This window comes from Myotis brandtii, unplaced genomic scaffold (genome assembly GCF_000412655.1).
Source record: "Myotis brandtii unplaced genomic scaffold, ASM41265v1 scaffold325, whole genome shotgun sequence".
NCBI classification, from domain to species: Eukaryota; Metazoa; Chordata; class Mammalia; order Chiroptera; family Vespertilionidae; genus Myotis; species Myotis brandtii.
Window position 1 is genome coordinate 2204663 of NW_005362486.1, and position 22802 is coordinate 2227464.

At 47.0% G+C, this 22802-nt stretch overlaps 1 protein-coding gene across 2 annotated transcripts in view; it reads left to right on the top strand.

Moving 5' to 3' along the window:
- FEZ1 (fasciculation and elongation protein zeta 1 (zygin I)) overlaps nucleotides 1-22802 on the top strand; it is an 81952-nt gene that overhangs the window by 53255 nt on the left and 5895 nt on the right. For both annotated transcript variants that reach the window (XM_005870904.2, XM_005870905.2), the window contains 5 exons: nucleotides 13322-13408; nucleotides 15726-15894; nucleotides 19179-19450; nucleotides 20519-20599; nucleotides 22358-22433. In XM_005870904.2, the coding sequence (XP_005870966.1) occupies nucleotides 13322-13408; nucleotides 15726-15894; nucleotides 19179-19450; nucleotides 20519-20599; nucleotides 22358-22433 (685 nt within the window). The remainder of the gene's footprint in view (nucleotides 1-13321; nucleotides 13409-15725; nucleotides 15895-19178; nucleotides 19451-20518; nucleotides 20600-22357; nucleotides 22434-22802) is intronic.

Here is a 22802-nt window from a genome sequence, read left to right on the forward strand (position 1 = left end):
CGGCGTCCACGAGGTGACTGGAATCATTACCTGTGAAAATGTAAATGCAGACACTTCTGTTGGTGATCCGTGTCTACACCAGGGAAACTTAGGTGGTCCGAAGTAAGAGGAGAGTGGCTGCCACGTGTTTCTTTTATGTCAAGTGATAATGGTTAAAACGAACAGTCAATCTCATCAAAACAGTGCAGAGAGCAAGTGCTGACGGGTCAGGGCCTGGCTAATGGCCAGAGTTGGGGCCCGGATATGAGTGAGGTGGCCACGCAATGGGGAGGCATTCTTTATGGAAGGCAACCAAAGAGGCATTTATGTGGCCTGAGTCACATTCTGTGGTTACTGATGCCAAAGAAGAAAGAAGCATAAGGGCTTATTCATTCATTTAAGCATATATGAATAAATAGAGAATACTTACTTTTTTAAAATATATTTTTTTGTTGATTTCAGAGAGGAAGGGAGAAGGAGAGAGAGAGAGATGGAAACATCAATGATGAGAGAGAATCATTGATCGGCTGCCTCCTGCACGCCCCCTACTGGGGATTGAGCCCGAAACCCAGGCACATGCCCTGACTGGGAATCAAACTGTGACCTCCTGGTTCATAGGTTGATGCTCAACCACTGGGCCACACCAGCTGGGTGAGAATACTTATTTTAAGTTGATTTGCAGAGGCTGTGGGAAGTGACCTTTCAGAAGATCCAAACTGCTCCTCCTAGCTGATTCTGTATATAAAAAGGTACACCCATTTAATGGCTAAAAGCCAATTTCTGCCTTGCTTGGTTTTCTAGTTTCAGCTGTAAAGGAAAATTTGACAATTTCTTATAGGAAGGGCTGTCAAATGTATGTGTGGGGGTGGATCTGACATTCCTAAGTTGTCTAGAATTGGGTTCAGGTAAAAGAGATAGAGACAGGTTTCCCTGACTGGGCAATAATTCTGCAGATCATTGCCCAAAATAGCATAGCCGATGATCAGTTGGCTGATTTTTTTAAAAAAGAGATAGAGACAGGTTCCCCTTACTGGGCAATATTTCTGCAGATCGTTGTCCAAAATAGCATAGCCGATGATCAGTTGGCTGATTTTTTTAAAAAAGATGGTTGCATATCCTTCTTAACTCTTCTAATAATTAGCAATCCAAAATACTCGAAAAACTCAAGGCTTCATTGACTGGGGCAGGTAAGATGGTGACTTTGAGACTAAGAGATTTGCCAGGACACTGCTTGGCATTGATCTTGGAGGTTGTGTCTCGGGTCCTGTCTTGAACTCCCTCCTGTTTTATTTTCTCCTGCGATGCTTATGTATATGGCGTTTAGTAGGTACCCAAAATGCAAAGGAGAAGAGAGGCAGTAACGAAACGAATCAGGTGACTGAAATTTAGGCAGGTCCATCTCGGTGCGAAAGGCAGATTTTGCTTTATCTCTTTTGCCACCTTCCCCGCTCATTTTGAGGAGTAAGCCTAAGGCTGTATAAGACACCCTGCCCTTCCGAAGGACTTCCACTTATCCTCATTGGCAGGCTTCCCTCAAGAGGGTTAATATTTCAGAGCAAATTGAATGACCCCGAGAAGGAGGATGTTGAGCTTGGCTCCTTGTAGAATTTCCTCCATCTAACCCCTGGGAAACGGACAAGGTAGCGAAAGTGGATGGAGCAAGGCTGTCTTACTTCATCCTCCTTAATGAGCTGCATTCATTACAGCCGAAGCGCTGCTAGCTGACCTCCGCTGAAAGGACTTGCTAGATTAACCCTGCTCCGTGTCCCTTCCGTAACACATGCGGACCGATGCCCTTGGCGTGCTGAAGGCACACAGCTGTCAGGCTTCTCTCTAGCAAGCGTGCATATCTCTTCTTCTCCTTACGTGCTTCATTGGCAACAATCAGCTGTGTTGTTCCCAAACCTGTTCGTGCTTGTAATTGTAACTCATTAATCGAATTAAATATTACAGACAGTGTTGGCTTATGACGGCAGAGAGAGTCGTTTTTGCTTAATTTTTTTATTTCGTTTTTGCTTTTTTAAAATCAAAGTAACACATGCACATAGTTTTTAAAAGTCAAGTAATACTTTTTAAAACAGTCTAAGACTTAAAACAAATGAAAAGAGCAGCCCGGCCTGTCTTCCCCTACTCCACAGAGGCAACCACGTTTATTTCTTTCAGCTGATTCTTTTGGCAGATATCTTCACTTTTCTTACATTGCTATTTCTTTGATTGTTTAGAATGCACAGTTTGGGCTGTTATCTATTAATTTGTATTATGAAAGATAATTCTTTTTAAAAATATGTTTTAATTGATTTCAGAGAGAGGAAGGGAGAGGGAGAGAGAGATAGAAACAACAATGATGAGAGAGACTCATTGGTCAGCTGCCTCCTGCATGCCCCACACTAGGGATCAAGCCTGCAACCCAGGCATATGCCCTGACCAGGAATCAAGCCATTACCTCAACCACTGAGCCACTCCGGCCGAGCTCCCTCTAACTTCTTTGCTTTTGTAGGGGGATGGGGAATTCTGTTTGTTAATTCCCCTCTAGTTTGGTTTGGCTTTTGAGAGCAAACATCTTTATTTGCCCTGACTAGATGAAGAAGAAAATAGATTTTCACCCAAATTTTGGCCAAGACCAATAGAGGATCAGAGCATCATTAGTAGGCAGAAAAGGGTAATACTAGTGTCAGCCAGCGCAGACCGATGCTCTATCCACTGAGCCAAACCGGTTAGGGCAAGATTTAATTCTTTTACATCACTTCAAATGCTCCAACTTAGCCTGTCCCATTCTAGTATAGTTAAATCAATATTAAGTATACATTCGTGTACTCTATAAAGACTGTTTCTTGCTGAGTCATGTACAGTGTTCTAGAGAATATGTCCTCCCTTGTACAACTTTTTGTTTAATCTGGAGTGAAGTGTTTCCTTGGTTTTTCACTTGCTTTGTTTCCTTATATATCTATCATTAGTTCAATCCCGAACTCTGAGGGGACCCTAAATCTCTCACAATCAGTCTTAAAAAAAATCATTTACTATCAATTCATTTTCTTTTTCCCTAGAAAACACCTAAACTAGTACCCTCCGTCTTTCTGCTATAAACTAGCCTGGTTGTGCCCCAGCCACACAGCCATTGTCCTGGGGACCCCCCCTCACCTTCGTCCTGGGGATTCTTCTTGCCTCTCTCTCCATCCTCTGCCTGACATATTTTTATCTTTTTGTTTTGGTGGGAAAAAACCAGTATACTGTTGAGAAAGAGTACAGCAGAATACGGGCTGTGGAATATATGAGAATGTCTCCACTCTCCTGTCATCTGTTTGATGGAGAGTGTGACTGGATGGTTATTTTAAGTTGCACTTTTTTCTCTCCGAATTCTGAAGACGATGTTCTTTTGCCTTCGTGCTTTCAGTCGCTGTGAGAAGCCCCACATCTACTTAGATTCCCTGTCTTTACTTATTTTTTTCTTTTTAAGTATATTTTTTATTGTTGATAGTATTACGGATATCTCCCATCCCCTCCCACCCCTTTATCCCCCTCCTTCCAGCCCCTATGGACTCCCTGTCTATATGTGACTCTCTTTTGGTTCTCTTCAGAAGCTTTTAGGATATTTTATTTTCCGTTCTCACTTGAAATTTTACAGTAATGTGCCTTATAGTGAGTTAAATAAATTTTTTTTATTTACTCATTCTGCATCCTCCTCAGTGGGCCCTTTTAACCTGGAAGCTCATGGCTTTATACTGTAGCATGTTTCTTGTGCTAGTTCTCTGAAGATTAATTATTTCTGTTTTCTGCTTCTATTGAGATGAATGTACAGTTTCCTCCTTCATTATGTTACTGTGATGAAGTACGTGAATTGATTTTCAAACATTAAATCAACCTTGCATTCTTGAGATAGACCCGATGTGGTCATGATATATTATTATTTTATTTCATATGTTGTTTTTCATTGTTTTCCTCACAGCTTTACTGAGGGATAATAGGTATATAATACATGGCACATATGAAAGTGTGCATTTTGATTAGTTTTGATGTATGTATGTATCCGTGAAACCATCACCGCAACCAAGATATTGGGCATAGCCGTCCCACTTCCTGTTCACTCTCCAATCTCCAGGCGACCTGCTTCTGTCACTATAGGTTAATTTGCATTTTCTAGAATGTTGTATAAATGGAAGCATGCACCATGTACTTTTTTTCCCCCCTTTTCGCCTGGCTTTTAAAACTCAGCAAAATTATTTAGATATTTATCCATTTTATTGTATGTATTAACAGTTGTCCTCCATTTTCTCCCTTTTTGCCCCCGTCAACCAAACCCCATCTTACCCCAGGCCTTCCGCACACTATTGTCTATGTTTATGGGTTATGCATATATGCATATATGTTCTTTGGTTGATGTCTTCCCATTCTCCCTCCCTCGTCCCCCGCTCAAGATCTATTATTCTGTTCCATTCATCCATACCACTGGACATATTTTGTTCGTCAATTAACTTTGTTCATTAGATCCCACATATAAGTGAGATCATGTGATATTTGTCTTTCTCTATGCTTATTTCATCCCCCTTTCGCCTGGCTTTTAAAACTCAGCATAATTATTTAGATACTTATCCATTTTATTGTATGTATTAACAATTCATTAAAAAAATTTTAAATTGTTGACAGTATTACAGATGTCCCCCATTTTCTCCCTTTTTGCCCCCGTCAACCAAACCCCATCTTACCCCAGGCCTTCCGCACACTATTGTCTATGTTTATGGGTTATGCATATATGCATATATGTTCTTTGGTTGATGTCTTCCCATTCTCCCTCCCTCGTCCCCCGCTCAAGATCTATTATTCTGTTCCATTCATCCATACCACTGGACATATTTTGTTCGTCAATTAACTTTGTTCATTAGATCCCACATATAAGTGAGATCATGTGATATTTGTCTTTCTCTATGCTTATTTCACTTAGCATAACAGTCTCCAGGTCCATCCACACTGTCTCAAAGAGTAAGAGCTCCTTTTTTTGCAGCCACATAGTATTCCATTGTATAAATGTACCACAGCGTTCTTACGCACTCATCTACTCATGGGTATTTGGGCAGTTTCCAGATTTTAGCTATTGTAAATAACACTGCTGTGAACATAGGGCTGCATACATTCTTTCTGATTGGTGTTTCAACAGTTCATGTTTTATTGCTGAGTAATATTCCATCACATGGATAGACCATAATGGACTTATTCTTTTAACAGTTGATGGGCCTTTGGGTGGTTTCCAGTTTTTAAATATTGGCAATAAAGCTACTATGAATGCTCTCGTGAAAGTTTTTTTATGGATATGTGTCTTCATTTCCCTTGGCTAGAAATCTATGAGTAGAATGTCTGGGTTACATGGTAACGTATGTTTCACGTTTTAAGGACCTGCCAAACTCATTTCTAGCTTGAGAGCTCCAATTATTTCACACCCTCCCCAGCACTTGTTATGGACAGGCAGCCTTGTTAATCTCTGTCATTAAAGTAAGTGTATAGTAGCATCTTACTTAGGTTTTAATTTGCATTTCCCTAGTAACCTATGATATTGCATATCTTCTCATGTGCTTATTTACTACCAGTGTGTCTTAGTTGGTATGGCGCCTGTTCAGATCTTTTGCCCATTTCCTTAGTGGTTTGTTTGTGCTCTTATTATTCAGTTATTAGAGTTCCCATGATAAAAGGTAAATGAGGCATATTAAATGTATGAGTTATTTTAGCAAAAATCAATTCAAATTGGGCAGGAGCAGGCCCAGAATGGTTAGGAGTATTCCACCAACATGAGCTAGAAAAAAGGCCTTTTGAAGAGAAGAGTTGGGAGCAGAGGAAGGAAATTGTCTGATTGGCTAGAGCTTACTCAAGTGGTTGTACTATTTGGGAAAGCCTAGTTGGTTGGTTGTGATTGGTTGCCCTTTGGCTTGGATTCCTAACCTTGAGGTATTAGAGGCTTAGGTTTAGGTGTGTTTAGTAGGCCACCAAGGCATGAAAGCCTCCTCCACCCAATGGCCCCCTTGTTTAGTTAATTTAACACATATGTTCTAGATATGAGTCCTTTGTTAGATACGTTTTATGAATATTTTCTTCTTGTCTATGAATTGCCTTTTAACTTTATTAACATTCTCTTTTAAAGATCAAATGTTTTTTTTAAGTGTGATGAAGTCTAATTTATTGATTTTTCTCTTTTTATAGTTTGTGCTTCTTGTGTAGTATATCAGATATTGCCAAACCCAGGGTCATTAAGATTTTTTCTTAAGTTTTCTAGAAATTCTATAGTTTAGCTGTTATATGGCTAATGATCCATTTCAAGTTAGTTTTTGTATATGGTGGTAGGTTAAGGGTTATGGTTCATGTGTGTGTACATTACTGTCCATTGTTCCAGTCCACTGTTCATTGAAAATAGTATCCTTTCCCTATTAAATTATCTTAGCAACTCTGCTGAAAATTAAGTGACCATACAAGTGTGAACCTATTTCTGAAATTTCTATTCTGTTTCATTGATATCCGTATATCTTTCCACATGAGTCATGCTGTATTCATTACTATAGCTCTATAATAAGTCTTGTCCTAAAATAGTATGTTTTCCAGCATTGCTCTTTTTTTTTTCTTCAAAATTGTTTTGGCTATTTTAGGTCATTGCATTTTCATATAAAATTGTGAGTCAGCTGATCAATTTTTCAAAAAAGCATGCTGGAAATTCAACTGTGATTGTATTAAATCTATAGATCTCTTTATAGATGTAGCTCAATTTATTATGTTAATATGGTGAATTACACTAATTGATTTTCAAATATTAAACTAACCTTTTTTTAAAAGAGAAACCCTACTCACTCATGATATATTATTCTTTTTATATAATTGGGATTTGATTTGCTAATGTTTTAATTAAGGATTTTTGCACCTATGTTCATGAGGAACCTTTTCTGTAATTTTCTTTTTTTGTAGTGTCATAAACTAATTTGGAAAAATTTCTTCCTCTATTTTCTGAAAGAGTTGTGTTAGATTGGTATTTTCTCTTCCTTAAATGTTTCATAGACTACACTTTGAAATCATCTGGACCAGGAGTTTTCTCTGTGGAAGGTTTTTGATTGATTACAGATTCAATTCTTTAATAGATATAGGGCTATTCAGATTTTCCATTTCTTTTTTAGTTGGTTTTGTTAAATTTTGTTTTAAAAAAAATTTGTTCGTTTACTGTGTCATTAAATATATTGACCACAAAGTTGTTTATGACATTCTCTTATTCTTTTAATGTCAGTAGGATCTGTAGTGATGTCCCGTTTTATTACAGATATTATTAATTTGTGTTTTCTATCTCCTCTCCCTCTCCCTCAGTCTATGTATGGATTTATCACTTTTATTCATCTTTTTGGAAAATCACTTACTCCCCTCCCCCCCATTGTTTGTTCACTTTGTAGTTTGTAGATGTCTTCCCTTAACTTTATTATTCCCTTCCTTGTGTTTACTAGGGGCTCACTTCACCCTTCATTATTTTAAGATTAGAGGCCCAGTGCATGAAATTCATGCACAGGTAGGGTCCCTAGGCCTGGCCGGCGATCAGAGCCAATCGGGGCCTTCCTTCCCCCGGCTGCCAGCTGCCAGCTGGGGCCTTCCTTCGTTCCACACCGCCTCCTCATGGTCAGCGCACGTCATAGCGAGCGGTCGAACTCCCAAGGGGACAATTTGCATATTAGCCTTTTACTATATAGGATTATTATATAGGATTGTTATGATGGGAGCTTTGATCATATTTTAAGCTTTTAAGAAAATAACTGTCTTAGTCCGTTTGGGCTGCTATAACAAAATATCACAAACTGGGTAGCTCGTACACAGCAGAAATCTATTTCTCACAGTTACAGAGGCTGGGCATCCACGGTCAGGGTGCCAGCCTGGTCGGTCTGGGAAAGGCCCCTTCAGCCTACACACTGCCAGCTCCTGCCTGTGTCCTCAAGGCTACAGGGGTTCAGGATGCTTTTTACATTTACCCACACATGTGCCATTTTTGGTATTCCTTATTCCTTCCTGTAGATCTGATTTTCCATCATTTCCGTTCAGGTCAAAACACTCTCTGTAGTAATCCTTGGTAGTGTAAGTGAACAGGACTCAGATTCTCTCAGCTTTCATTCTCTTTGTGTTTTTCTCCTCCTTCGAGGATCACAGCCTTGCACTGCCTGTGTCCAGGGCCGGAAAACAATTGGCCCATAGATTCCGGACAGATGTAGAGTTGTGCATGGCAGGAGGGGTAAGTCCAGTGCTAGGCACCCTGTCATGGCTAGAAGAGGCCATCTCTTCTGTTTCCACTTTTTGCAATTCCTTTTATTCGAGTATTGGACTTAAAAACGGATCTCCTGATTTTTTTCCTTCCCATTTTCTACCTACTTTTTGTTGTTGTACTCTCTAGGTGATTGTTTCCATCTTTCCAGCTCTTCTACTGAACCTCCAAATTTGCTATTCATATGTTTAATTTCTAAGAGCTGTTTCCTGTTTCAGGGAAGCAATGTTTTCTTTTATTTTCTTTGTTTTAAAATATATTTTTATTGATTTCAGAGAGGAAGGGGAAGGGAGAGAGAGATAGAAACATCAATGATGAGAGAGAATCATTGATTGGCTGCCTCCTGCATGCCCCCCACTGGGGATGGAGTCCACAACCCAGGTATGTGCCCTTGAGTAGAATCGAATCTGGGACCCTTCAGTCCACAAGCTGACGCTCTATCCACTGAGCCAAACCAGCCAGGGTGGGAAGCAATATTTTCTTGTTACCCCTCAGAGGGCAATGATGATAGGGAGGGATTTCTTCTGCCCTCTGTATTGCTCCTCCCACCCCCCAAATTATAAGAGAAAGTTTATTTAGAAAGTTATAAAGGTAGTAGAAGTGAGCCAGCTGGGCTGCATGGGCTCAGGAAACAAGTTACAGAGGCAGAAGAAGGGCCCTTGGAGCTTAGGAAAGAGAAAGGCAAAGGTAACACGCCTGGGGAGGGAGGAAGAAGAGGAAGGGAAAGTGTGGACGTGCTCCTGAGAGGGAGAGCACACTCTATATTGCCTTTTTTTTTTAAAAAATTGATTTTTAGAGAGAGGGGAAGGGAGAGGGAGAGAGAAATAGAAACATCGATGTGGGAGCAGAACGTTGATTGGCTGCCTCCTGCACACCATCCACCAGGGATCGAGCCCCAAACCCAGGCATGTGCCCTGACGGGGAAGCGAACCAGCGACATTTTCCTGCACAGGACGATGCCCCACCAACTGAGCCACACCAATCAGGGCTCTGTTTTGCTTTCGGTTTCCCCTTTCTGTATATTTCCTTTATGCCAGTGGTCGGCAAACTCATTAGTCAACAGAGCCAAATATCAACAGTACAACGATTGAAATTTCTTTTGAGAGCCAAATTTTTTAATTTGGGGGATAAGGAGTTAGAAACATCAATGAGAGAGAAACATCGATCAGCTGCCTCCTGCACACCCCCTACTGGGGATGTGCCCGCAACCAAGGCACATGCCCTTGACCGGAATCGAACCTGGGACCCTTCAGTCCGAAGGCCGACGCTCTAGCCACTGAGCCAAACTGGTTAGGGCCTAACACATACTTTTATCCATATACATAAATGCCGTCATTTTTCAAAAATCTTTCTCTTTCTGCACTAGTCCCCTTCTAGCCTTCCATCTCTGCACAGACAGTGTCCGGGCAACGGAAGGCGAGGAGTCTGGAAATGACACCTGTCAGGAAAGAGGCTTGTGGAGAAGTGACAGCAGCTATTGGAGCAGAAGAGAGTCCGGCAGGATTGAGAGACAGTGTGGGGCTGGGGGCCTAGAGAGAGCGAGGAAGGAGGAGAGAATTAGGAGGAGGGCAGGCTAGGGACAGGGTAGATGTGGTGAAAGCAGACAGAGGAGGGGGAAGCCACGTGTAGGAGAGAAAGGAGCTGGGCTTTCTGGGGAATACTCTGTGGGTGCTTCTTTTATTTTATTTTATTTTATTTTATTTTATTTTTAGTGGCAGACTTCTGAGATCCGAGAAACTATGGTGAGTTCATAGTACTAAGAACTCACGGTTACTTTCACAGGCTTGTAATTGATTTTCAAATCTCTTTTAACCCAAGTCTGGCAAATCAGATTATAGGCTACGTGCCAGAGAGGGGAGAGGAGGGAGAGCTCTAAGAGGCATCCACGCCACTCCCTGTAACATTTAAGCACCAGAGGATCTGTCCCCAAAGGCTCCCTGCCCGCCCTCCGCCAGGGGTGCACGCACCCGGGGACCCCGGGAAGGGAGATGGCATGGTTGAAAGGTGCAGTATTATTTAGAAGGAAACCCACGAAAATCGGCCACCTTTCAGAATGGGAACCATCCATTTGAAAAAGACTTAATGTAAAAAAAAAAAATCTGGTTATAGATTAACACTTGCTGTCAGATGCCTATAAAAAGTAATCCAGCCGAAACCGGTTTGGCTCAATGGATAGAGCGTCGGCCTGCGGACTGAAGGGTCCCAGGTTCGATTCTGGTCAAGGGCATGTACCTGGGTTGCAGGCACATCCCCAGTGGGAGATGTGCAGGAGGCAGCTGATCGATGTTTCTAACTCTCTATCCCTCTCCCTTCCTCTCTGTGAAAAATCAATAAAATATATTTAAAAAAAAAAAGTAATCCAAACAGAAAACCAAAAACTCTGTTTTCCTTAGAAGCCGACTTCTACCACAGGGCTTTCTGGCCCTAAATAAGTTCTGCAGGGAAGGCAGGGGTGGGTGAGAAGAGATCAACCAAAGAACTTGTATGCATATGTGCATAACCCAGGGACACAGACAATAGTGTGGTGAAGGCCTAGGGCAGTGGTCGGCAAACTCATCAGTCAACAGAGCCAAATATCAACAGTACAACGATTGAAATTTCTTTTGAGAGCCAAATTTTTAAACTTAAACTATATAGGTAGGTACATTGTTATTAACTTAATTAGGGTACTCCTAAGCTGGCCTTTGCTAAAAACGTCCTCAATCTGATTGAGGTATGTTCGCTGAGGTCAACCCCTTCCATATCTCCCATCCACACTCGTCTTCTCTACTTGTTTCGTCTATCTCCTTTCGTTCATCCTCTCTATATGTCCAAACCATCTCAACATACCTTTCTCAATCTTCTTTCACTCCACAACGTTCCCTAAAATTAACTTAATAAACTTTACTTAAAGTTTTAAGTCAACTTTGCACTGTACGCGCGCGCGTGCCCGCACGTGGTATTTTGTGGAAGAGCCACACTCAAGGGGCCAAAGAGCCGCATGTGGCTCGAGAGCCGCGGTTTGCCAACCACTGGCCTAGGGCAGCAGGGGGTGGGGGGTGAATAGGGGGGTGGAGGAGGGCTAGAAGGGGTCAATAGGGAGAAAAGGGAACATATGTAATACTTTCAACAAAAAAGATTAAAAAATAAAAAAATAAATTGTAGCATTAAAAAAAAATAAATTCAACAAAGAAAAAAGAAAAAGAGAGAGTGTGGTTGGGAACAGCTGTGGCTCCGGGAGGTGTGTCCGCGTGGCGGGGAGCCAGGCCACCAGGTGGCTCCCACAGGTGGTGGACTTGGCAGGCACAGGAGCATCTGGGTTCCACAGCAGAAATAGATGTCACCATCTGGCGCACAGCCCCGCAGACAACCCCATTCCCTCCCGGTCCGACCCCTGAGCCAGGCTGAGCGCAGATGGCATTTAATATCCGCTTGATTAATTTTTTTCTGCCATAGTCCTGGTTTTAAGCAAATGGAGACAGACGGTGTGTGTTTTGTTAGGGGTGTCTGCCAAGGTGGCGCCCGCCCAGTGAAGAGGGAACAGTTTCTAAGGACAGACTGTGTCTGGCAGGACTGCTGGGGTTGGAACCGGGGTGTTTCCTCTTAGAACGGGAAAGTATAACCCGGGAAAGAGGCCGATGGGCGTGCCAGCCCCTGGCGAGCAAGCAGACTGGTTCCTGGATGGCAGGGCCTCTGCCGGAAGATCTCCTGAGGGCACTGCGCCAGCTCCTGTGTGACTGGCACGTCCGACTTCTGGGCAGAGGCCGCTGGTTCGGCGTTCAGTGGTTGATGTTCTGCAGACCGTGGCCATCTTGGATGCGGTCAGGAAAGCCCGATAGGCTATGGCTACCTGTTGGACAGCAACATCTACGATCTCCATGGTAGTGAACGTTCAGAATCTTACGTGGGATTGTGGGATTTTGGAGACGCAGGGCAGGTGATTGATGTTTTTTGTTGCGGGGTTTGCCTATTAGTTCACGTGGTCAGGCTGTTCCGGGGCATGTCCCAGACGGATCCGTTACATCCTCCACCAGCTGTGACACCTAGATTCCCATAACGGGATGGTATTTCACCCGATCCTAAAAGCATGACTGTTGGGACTGGAGAAGCCCATCCTTTATTTTATTATTTTTTAAAATATGGTTTTTTATTGATTTCAGAGAGAGGAAGGGAGAGGGAGAGAGAGACAGAAACATCAATGATGAGAGAGAAGCATGGATCCGCTGCCTCCTGCAGGCCCCACAGTGGGGATTGAGCCCACAACCCGGGCATATGCCCTGACCGGGAATTGAACCGTGACCTCCTGGTTCATAGGTTGATGCTCAGCCACTGGGCCACGCTGGCCGGGCAAGAAGCCTATCCTTTAAAATGCCTAATGAAGTAAATTCTGGAAACCAACTCCCGGGTCGCAGCTCCTGTCTACATGAGCCGGCCTTTGCTGCAGGCGTCGGTGGCAGCATCACTCACCTTGAGAAGGTTCCTGTTCACACAAGGACGACCCGTCTGTGGGTCAAAGAACAGCTGCTCCCCCTGAGTCAGAAGGTGCGGCCACGCATCCCTCCTTGTCGTTTTCTGACCACCCGCGCTCAGTGAACACGCGATGTGGCAGGGGCGAGTGGGAGAGGGACGGAACTCTGACGCCGCTGCAGACTCCCCTTTACCCAGTGGATGCTGGAGTGGCCCCTCACACAGTGTCCCCCGTTGTAGATACTAGAGCAGTGATTCCCAAAGTGGGCGCTACCGCCCCCTGGTGGGCGCTGCAGCGATCCAGGGGGGCGGTGATGGCCACAGGTGCATTTGTTTTAACTTTTTTTGTATTACCTTTCTATTCTGAGTTCAATAAATAGTTTCATAATTTCAAACTTCAATGTTTCTAATTTACACCTTTCTTTACTATATTTTACAAAAAAGGTAGAAACATTAATACATATATCTTTCTGTTTAATTGCTATTAAAATTTTTAAAAAATTAATTTCCAGGGGGCGCTGAGTAATATTTTTTCTAGAAAGGGGGCGGTAGGCCAAATAAGTTTGGGAACCACTGTACTAGAGAGAATCCTAGCTCTGCTGATGGTCAATCAGAATTCCCTCCCCCCTGCAGATCCATGACAAAGAGGAGGAAGAGTTCAATGAGAAGAGTGAGCACGATTCTGGGATCAACGAGGAGCCTCTACTCACAGCAGATCAGGTATGAGCATCTCCCTCGGTTCTTGGGATATTTTTCTTTTTTAAAATTAATTAATTTCTTTTTATTTGTTCTTGGAATTTAAAAAAATATATTTTTATTGATTTCAAAGAGGAAAGGAGAGGGAAAGAGAGACAGAAACATCAATAATGAGAGAGAATCATGGATCGGCTGCCTCCTGCACACCCCACATCGGGGATGGAGCCCGCAACCCGGGCATGTGCCCTGACCGAGAATTGAACCGTGACCTCCTGGTTCATAGGTCGACGCTCAACCACTGAGCAACACCAGCCAGGCAGGAATTTTTTTTTTTTTAATGGCGAAAACATTTAAGATAATATACTTGTCACGTATGGTCTCGCGGTGACTGTGTTGATGACTTGGAGTGTCTTTCAGAAGGGACTTCATTTCTCCTTATGCCTCAGTTTACCCACCTGCTGTAAACAGGAACATAACTCCAGACGCTTGGGTTGGGTGGGCTCCCTATTGGGTAACAACCAGAGGCAGGCCCAGTGTTTACTGACTCTACTTCCTGCTAAAACTCTTATTTAATTCACGTGCTTGGAGTCCAGACACTGAAACCAGGGCCCCAAACACCTGTTCTTCCAAAAACAGAAGTGGTAGGTGAGGCTTTTGCGCGACGGCTATTTCTCTCCTATTTCACAGAACACAGAGGACGCTGAGCCTTCTAAGAGGCGTCTTAGAGACACTTGTGTCTCTTTGTTTGTAAAAAAAGATAGTGCTTCACATTTGATTGCGTTGATTGCATTTTGGCTTTAATAATTTATTGCCGAAGGAGAATAATGTTGCCTCTCTGGCTTCCTTATCCAACCTTTCAGTCAACAAATACTTATGGGTGGTTGTTTTGAGCAGGCACCATGCACGTTTTTTTTCACAAAATAATTCAGAAAAAGCCCCACTGGGAGCTGTGGATGCCAGAAAGAGCTCTTCAGTGAAAGGAACTCTTTGGTGTCTGTGGCCAAAGGTGGGTAAGGATATAAATAGGTAAGGATCAAGAGACTGAAGGGAACCAGATGGAAAACACAGGCGCTACCAGTTAATTCTTGTGAATTTTAGGAGAAATTCGATGCTAACCGCTCTGAGATAAAGAGAAACTCAGCTGTCCAGTGCTAAAGGGGCTTGTGTCATTCGGTTGCATCCTGTGAGTGGCGTTCAGTAGTCAGAGATGGGGTGTCCCCTGAATGTATTAGCACAGATGAGAAGGTTGGGGACTAAACAGCCATTATTCTATAGGAGGGGACAGCACATCTTCTTATCTTTGGTCCAGCCTAACACGGAGACCCCAGCCCAGCGGCCTTGGAGCCGGAGCCTGTCACAGCATCGACAGCAGACAGATGCAGAAATCAGGGCACTGTGGTGACCAGGCTCATCCGTGGGGTCCTTTCGGAAGTAGCCTTTGCTTATTCTCTTTATGAGCAAACGATGAATGTGCAAAGTCGCTCACCCCATTCCTTTTGGCCACCATCTAACACAGCCGTGGGCAAACTATGGCCCTCTGGCCGGATCCGGCCCGTTTGAAATGAATAAAACTAAAAAAAAAAAAAGACCGTACCCTTCTATGTAATGATGTTTACTTTGAATTTATATTAGTTCACACAAACACTCCATCCATGCTTTTGTTCCGGCCCTCTGGTCCAGTTTAAGAACCCATTGTGGCCCTCGAGTCAAAAAGTTTGCCCACCCCTGATCTAACATCACTCTCACTCCCGGGAGCTGCCCCCTCCCCAGTCCAGATCAGAGCTGGGTTTCTTACCTCTTTTCTGCTCCCTAACGCTGCATATCCTTTCATTCCTTTAGAATCTTTATTTTCCCTTGTTGCCAGGCAGTTTTCGTTCCTGTGTAAAACCTGGAGATATAGCCATTTCCTCCCATGTGAAAAAACCCTCCACATTTTGAGTTGTGTTGTTTTTTCCCCAGTCATAGGCACTGTGACAATGAATGGGCTGGGTTTCGTGTTAAAGTGGATGAAACATTTTCCTACTTAGACACTAAGTGCTCAGCACATTGAAGTCAGGTTCCCTTCCAGGCAGCTCTGCTTCCTTCCCTGAAAGCGTCGTATTTCCAATAAAGCACTCAGCCGAATGCTATTCTTGGGAGACGCTTTGCATTAAAGGAAGGAGCATGTCTAAGCCGTAGGTTGGGCCTATTTTTATTATTATTTAATACGTATTAAGGAACAGCACTGCTTTAGGAATTTTACAGACAGCAAGTTAGACCTGTCCTTACCCGACCCAAATTCCAGCCAGAATGTCCCTCCAGCAGAGGACAGGTCACTTAGCCTCCTGTGGACCTTCCTCAGGTCATCGAGGAGATCGAGGAAATGATGCAGAACTCCCCGGACCCTGAGGAGGAGGAGGAGGCCCTGGAGGAGGAGGACGGGGCCGAAACTTCCTCCCAGGCGGACTCGGTGCTCCTGCAGGAGATGCAGGCCTTGACCCAGACCTTCAACAACAACTGGTCCTATGAAGGTGAGGGCCGGGGGCAGGCTCGCCCAGGAGGGACCCCTGCCCCGGGCCAGGCGCTGGGCACGTGCCTCACTGTAGCTAATAGGACCTCGCATCCAGGGAGTTGGCCACTCCTTCTTACTGGGCGTTGGGAGAGAAGGTAGCACTTTTTGGAAAATTAAAATAGTAAAACGGAGCAAAGAACATGACTTAGTCAATGAGAACCCCCTACAAAAGGTAATAATCATGACAGCTCATGTTTTTGGAGTGCTTCCTATGTGCTACCTTATTCTAAGATGTTCTACGAATAATGTCATTTCATCCCACACCAACTGCAGGACTGAGCTGAGTATTCTGAGAGGTTAAGCGACTTGCTCAAGTGGGCCACTGTTGCAGAAATATGATTAAAAACAAAACCTCCTTTCCACCCAGAGAAGCTTTCCATAGAAGCAGAGAATGAAAACAGTTCTGTTCTTGAATAAGCATTAAGCCAGAGTGTGAGGCACGTCATGAGCAGCCGCTGAAGGGGCTGCAGAACCTGAAAGAAATCCCACTGTTGCCTAGAGCCCAGTGGATGCAATCTACTCCATTCATTACGCTCTGCAGTTCGGAGTCAGGTCACATATCCTCCTTGGTGATTACTCTTCTTTCTTTTCCATTGATATTTTTTCCATTGATTTTTACAGAGAGTGAAAGAGAGCGGTGGAGGGACAGAGAAAGAGAGAGAGAGAGAGAGAGAGAGAGAGAAACACTGATGTGTCACATTGATTGGTTGCCTCCCCCATGCACCCTGACCAGGGCTGGGGATCAAACCTGCAATCCAGGTATGTGCCCTTGACTGGGAATTGAACCCGCGACCCTCGGTGCATAAGCCGGCGCTCTAACCACTGAGCACTTGGCCAGGGCGATGCTTACTTTTCAAAGCAGCGACTCCCTCGTTCTTGAGGAAACACTCCTGAGTCCTGAGACGGGCAGGAGCTTTATTCGGCCATGAAAACGAGTGACATGCATTTGAAAAGGACAGAGAAAGCAGTTCTGAAAGGAGAGGGAGGTAAGGGAGAGGGAACGTCTCACCCTTATTTTCAACAGGAAGAACCAGCCTCTTCTTTTCCCCTTGCATTTCCCCTCACACCACATTCCAGCGGAAGGGCTGGAGCCAAACCCGAAGCCAGATGGGTCAACTCCAGAGTCCACACTCTGTCTGTGTATCATACTGATTCTCCGACACGGATCGGTAGTAACTAGGATTGTGCAAAGAAACGGGTGGATGAGGAACGAAATGACAAGATGCAGCACAGCAAAGGCTAACCTGGGTAGGAATTCCATCAGCCCGCAGGGAGGATGATGCTCCTGCTGGGGAGTAGACCCACGGGGTGGGGACTCGGAAACGGAGAGAGAAGGTGGGTGGGTCTGGGTAGAAAGATCGGTCCAAACATGGGTTAGAATAGTGGCAAAAACGGAGGCGTGAGCTGAAGAACTGATGGGAAGCGAGGCTGGCTGTCGGGACAGAGGCAGGGCGTGACCGGCCAGAGGAATCCGTGCGGAGCGGAGCGATGGAGCGCACTTGGCTGTGGCGCTGCCCTCACAGCTGCCAGGTCAGGCCATTCCCAGCCACACAAAGGCCCAAACACAGAGAGGCTCAGCCAGAGACTCGCGAAAGCAGCTGCAATGCAGAGTGAAATGGCAAACGCAGAAGGAGGAGGGCCGCTCGCGGAACAAGATAAAGGGGAAGTATCCGGGCAAAGAAGAAACGAAAAGGGGAGGAACATGGATGCTGAGGCAGAAACAAGAGATGCGGTTAGAAAGGGGTCCATTGGCCATGAATCCATTTTAGATGAAGAAGCCTCAGGGGATAGGAATTCAAATAAAGTGACCTGGGTCTCATGATCTCGGGTCCCTTTGCCCTTCCCCTCTCTCTCTTTTTTCTTTATTTCAAGAAAAATGATCTTAAGTATAATAATGTTACATGCAATAAACATTAATATCTCAAGAAAAACAATTTTAAATATAATAATGTTAGATTCAATAAACACCAATTATTCAAGAAAAATTATCTTAAATGGCAGTTCTTGCTCATCTTGGCACCTGAGGGAGATTTCTCTGCACTCGGGGTAAGGGTGTCCCTCAGCCCAGCCTGCGCCCTCTTGCAATCTGGGAGCCCGCAGGGGATGTCCAACTGATGGCTTAGGCCCGCACCCCACAGAGAGTGGGCCTAAGCCTGCAGTTGTTCATCCTTAGTGCTGCTGCAGAGGCGAAAGAGGCTCCCGCCACTGCCGCTGCACTCGCCAGCCGTGAGCCCGGCTTCTGGCTGAGCGGAGCTCCCCCTGTGGGAGCGCACTGACCACCAGGAGGCAGCTCCTGCATGGAGCGCCTGCCCCCTGGTGGTCAGTGTGCATCATAGCAACTGGTCGTGCCACCATTCAGTCAATTTGCATATTAGCCTTTTATTATATAGGATTACATGCAATAGCAGACCACTCTCCTCCCGCTCGCCAGGGTTCACTTTCCATTCAGTAGCCTGGCTTCCGCACACTTCCCCCACTTTTGAATGCAGGCACTGCCACACGGGACTGCAGGCGAGAGAGGGCCTCTACGTGTCCTGCTAATTTCGCTGTTGGCTTGATCAGCTCCTGGGAATCAGCACCACCCTTTATTGCTCTTCAACCCCAATGCCAAAACCCCCTCTGTTTTTTTTTTTTGTTTAAAATATATTTTTTATTGACTTCAGAGAGGAAGGGAGAGGAAGGGAGAGAGGGAGATAGAAACATCAATGATGAGAATTATTGATAAGCTGCCTCTTGCACATCCCACACTGGGGATCGAGCCTGCAACCCGGGCATGTGCTCTGACCGGAAATCGAACCGGGACCTTCTGGTTCATAGGTTGATGCGCAGCCACCGCGCCATGCTGGCTCGGCCTAAAACCTCTTTATGCTCCCTCCTGCCCCACCCTTGACCCATTTTACATGAGGAATAGTGTAGAAACAGGACAGTTTGGAAGACAGAACAAGGGATCAAGAAGCCACATGTGTGTCCACACACTTTTTTGTGGGCAGAGTCCACTGGCTTCCTTGGGGCCTTTTCTCCTTCCCCCTTTGCTTCCCCACGAGGGCTGTCTTTTCTGCAGACAGCATACTGGCCCCGCCCTTCCCGGCACACCCCTAAGTTGTGAAGGTCTCTCCTGGCCTCTGCGGAGTGGGAAGGGGTCTCCCCTCGAGGGGCCGTCCCACCTGAAGTGGCAGCGGCCCTGGAGCCTCTGCAGCGGCTCGGGCTCGGCTGCAGGTGCCACCTGTGGGCGTCTCCCCGCAGGACTGAGGCACATGTCCGGGTCGGAGCTGACCGAGCTGCTGGACCAGGTGGAGGGCGCCATCCGCGACTTCTCAGAGGAGCTGGTGCAGCAGCTGGCCCGCCGGGATGAGCTGGAGTTCGAGAAGGAAGTGAAGAACTCCTTCATCACGGTGCTCATCGAGGTGCAGAACAAGCAGAAGGAGCAGCGAGAGCTGATGAAGAAGAGGCGGAAAGAGAAAGGCCTGAGCCTGCAGAGCGGCCGCATGGAGAAGGGGAGCCAGATGCCCCTCAAGGTATGTGAGCGCCCAGCCGGAAGCCTGTGCGTCCCCCCTCGAACCCGGCACTTCAGGTCCCGGGACCAGCCCTGCAGCGGACAAGAACAGACTTCTGAGCAGTGGCTGATGGGACACAAACATCATCGAATATGTTCTCTTAGTCAAGACCTTGGGAAGTGGGGTGAGGGCATTTAGGGTTGAGAAGCGGAGCCCCGGGACTCTGGGCACCGTCCTGGCTCACCTCGCTAGGATGCGGGTGGGTGTTTCAGGACCGAAATGGTGGTGCTTCATTGGTACACGGACAGGATCCTTCAGAGCAGAGGCTCAACCAGGGGAGCTCAGCAGAATCACCTGGGGAGGTTTTTCAGGAGCCTCTGCCTGCGCTCTGGCCACACCTGGGGCACTGGCCTCGCTGTGTGCATTTGGAAAAAAGCATCTCAGATAAGGGCAGCTGTTTGACATCTGCCCTTCTCTCTCTTTTTAAAAAAGTATATTTGATTTCAGAGATGAAGAGAGAGAGAGAGAGAGAGAGGGAGAGAGAGAGAGTCATTGATCGGCTGCCTCCTGCACGCTCCCTATTGGGGATCGAGCCCGCAACCCAGGCATGTGCCCTGACCGGGAATCGAACCCTGACCTCCTGGTTCATAGGTCGATGCTCCACCACTGAGCCCTGCCGGCTGGGCCATCTGCTCTTCTCAGTGGCTGAGCATTTTGTTCTCTTCCTTACGATATTTGCATCATCGTCTGTCCAGGTTTTACTGTCCTGCTTCATTTTACACAGGAAACAGTAGAGTAAAATGTGGGAGAGCGTGGGGGGTTGTTACCCTGGGGGGGGCGGGGCAGTGACTCATTTAGATAAGAGTCTTCCACGCTGTTTATCCTCCCAAAGCCCAGGTTTCCATTCTGGCCCGTCTTAGCCCAGGTCTTACACTTACTTTCTAGTCCCAGCACTCTGGGCAGTGACCTGGACAGTGTGGCAGCTCAGGGGTCCGGGCGGTTGAGAGAGGACACAAGGCCCTGGGGGAGGGGGGGTGGGGGGGGCCGTGGAGCGGGAAGCAGCTGCTCTTCTTGGTCTCCTCCCGCCAGCGCTTCAGCATGGAGGGCATCTCCAGCATCCTGCAGAGCAGCATCCGCCAGACCTTCGGCTCCTCGGGGACTGACAAGCAGGTACGGCTGTCTCCCTGGTCCCCGCTGTCCTCCCAGCAGAGCGGGGAGTGGGGGTTCAATAGGATGATCCTGGCACTCGGGCAAGGGCGGTCCCCCCACGTGCTTCACTCTGGAGGAGGAGGAACGTGTCTTTGTAAAGGTGAACAGTTCCTTGAGCTCCAGGACGCGTGGAGAAAACTTAAAAGTCGACACTGCGCGTAGCCCTACAAGTCAGCTTGTTTTAAGAACAAAATGAGTGAAAAGGGAAACGCATTTGCTGATCGATGAGCCCACCACTCGGGTCGCCAGCGGACCAGCCCCCCCAGGTCCGCGCCTTTAGCCGCCCACTCTGCCTGTCGCCCGCGCCGTGGCATCTCCGGGTCGGTCATTGAGTCGGCTACTTGCCTGAGAAGCATTTCCGGTTCCTTGTAGACAGCGCTCAGAACGTTTACTGCGGACCTGCTATGTGCTGAGCTCTGTTGCTAGGCCCTCAGGTGCCAAGATGAGCAAGTCCTGGCAGTTCTTGCTCATCTTGGCACCTGAGGGAGATTTCTCTGCACTCGGGGTAAGGGTGTCCCTCAGCCCAGCCTGCGCCCTCTTGCAATCTGGGAGCCCGCAGGGGATGTCCAACTGATGGCTTAGGCCCGCGCCCCACAGAGAGTGGGCCTAAGCCTGCAGTTGTTCATCCTTAGTGCTGCTGCAGAGGCGAAAGAGGCTCCCGCCACTGCCGCTGCACTCGCCAGCATCCTCACGGCGTGCACCATCTGATAGAGATGCCGTGTGTAAACGGATGAGTGTGGAATAAGTGCGCATACATTGTGTGTGTCTCACACATACTTGTAGCTGGGTCCCGTGTTAGAATTCTAGGACGCGTTATGGGAAGAGATTTTGGGAACATCTAACTCGGTCCCCTCATTTCTCAGCGGCGAGAACCGAGGCCCAGAGAGATGAGGCAGGATTTCCCCAAGGCCACTCGGCTGGTGTGTGGGAGAGCCACCTGGCACAGCCACGACTAACACAGAAGCCTCTGGCTTTGGGTCTGGAGGTCTCACCCACTCTGCCCGGGGCCCCCAGGGCCCTTCACCTCCTTCTGGCCCAGGGCCTGATACCCCACTGGGTTGTCCCCAAGATGATGATGTTGTAGGAGTGCCTCACACCCAGCAGAGGGCGCAAATCCAACATTCAACTAACACAGAAGCCTCTGGCTTTGGGTCTGGAGGTCTCACCCACTCTGCCCCGGGCCCCCAGGGCCCTTCACCTCCTTCTGGCCCAGGGCCCAATACCCCACTGGGTTGTCCCCAAGATGATGATGTAGAAGCGCCTCACACCCAGCAGAGGGCGCAAATCCAACATTCAAGACCAAGGGTGTGGTTGAGGTTCTCTGGCCTTTCATTTGGACAAAAGAGAAGCCAGCCATTCATTCTCCAATTGCACTGCAAAGGGTAAGAAGATACAAGACCCTCTCTTTGCTCTCAGCCCCGATGAGAAACATCTCACCCGGACTTTTAAATTAAAAGCAGAGTTCCTACTCCCTGGAAAATGCCCAAGTTGGAACGGAGGGACATTTTTCCTGGGGGATACGGGCAAGTCTTAGCTTTAAAGAGACACTCCCCAAAAACAGAAGGTCCTGAGACATTGGTGTGTGAACTACACGGGTGCTGTGTTGAACGCGCCCTTTGACGGAGCGTGTTTCTTAGAGGAAAGCCCGTCCCCGAGCAGGTGGTCCCGCGTAGCTCACCCCAGAGGCCCGCGGCTCAAGCGCACGCGTTTGTCTCCTAGTATCTGAACACAGTCATCCCCTACGAGAGGAAGGCCTCGCCTCCGTCGGTGGAAGACCTGCAGATGCTGACCAACAGTGAGTAGCTCCCCTTCCCAGCCAGGTCAGCCGCTCGATGCCCTGCATCCCTCCCTGTGAGTCACTCCCTGGGTGCCTCGGGCCCGAGATGTCCCAGACGGGTGGGTGTCAGACGGCCAGACTGTGCTCCGTGTCACGGCCTCCCTGGCCCCGAAGCAGGGGTGAGATCACAGTGCTCTGCGGTGATGCCCAGCGCGGTCTGGTCTCTCCCGGTGTCTGTAAGGGACCGGATTTGCCAGGAGAAGAAAGTGAGCTGGGGAACCAGGTTGGGAGGGGTGGAGGGGTGGGGTGCATCATGTGCAGGGACTGTCTGGGTCACCCAGCTGTCCTCAGGTTTTGCATCCTCTGCCTTGCCCGCCTGTCCACCCC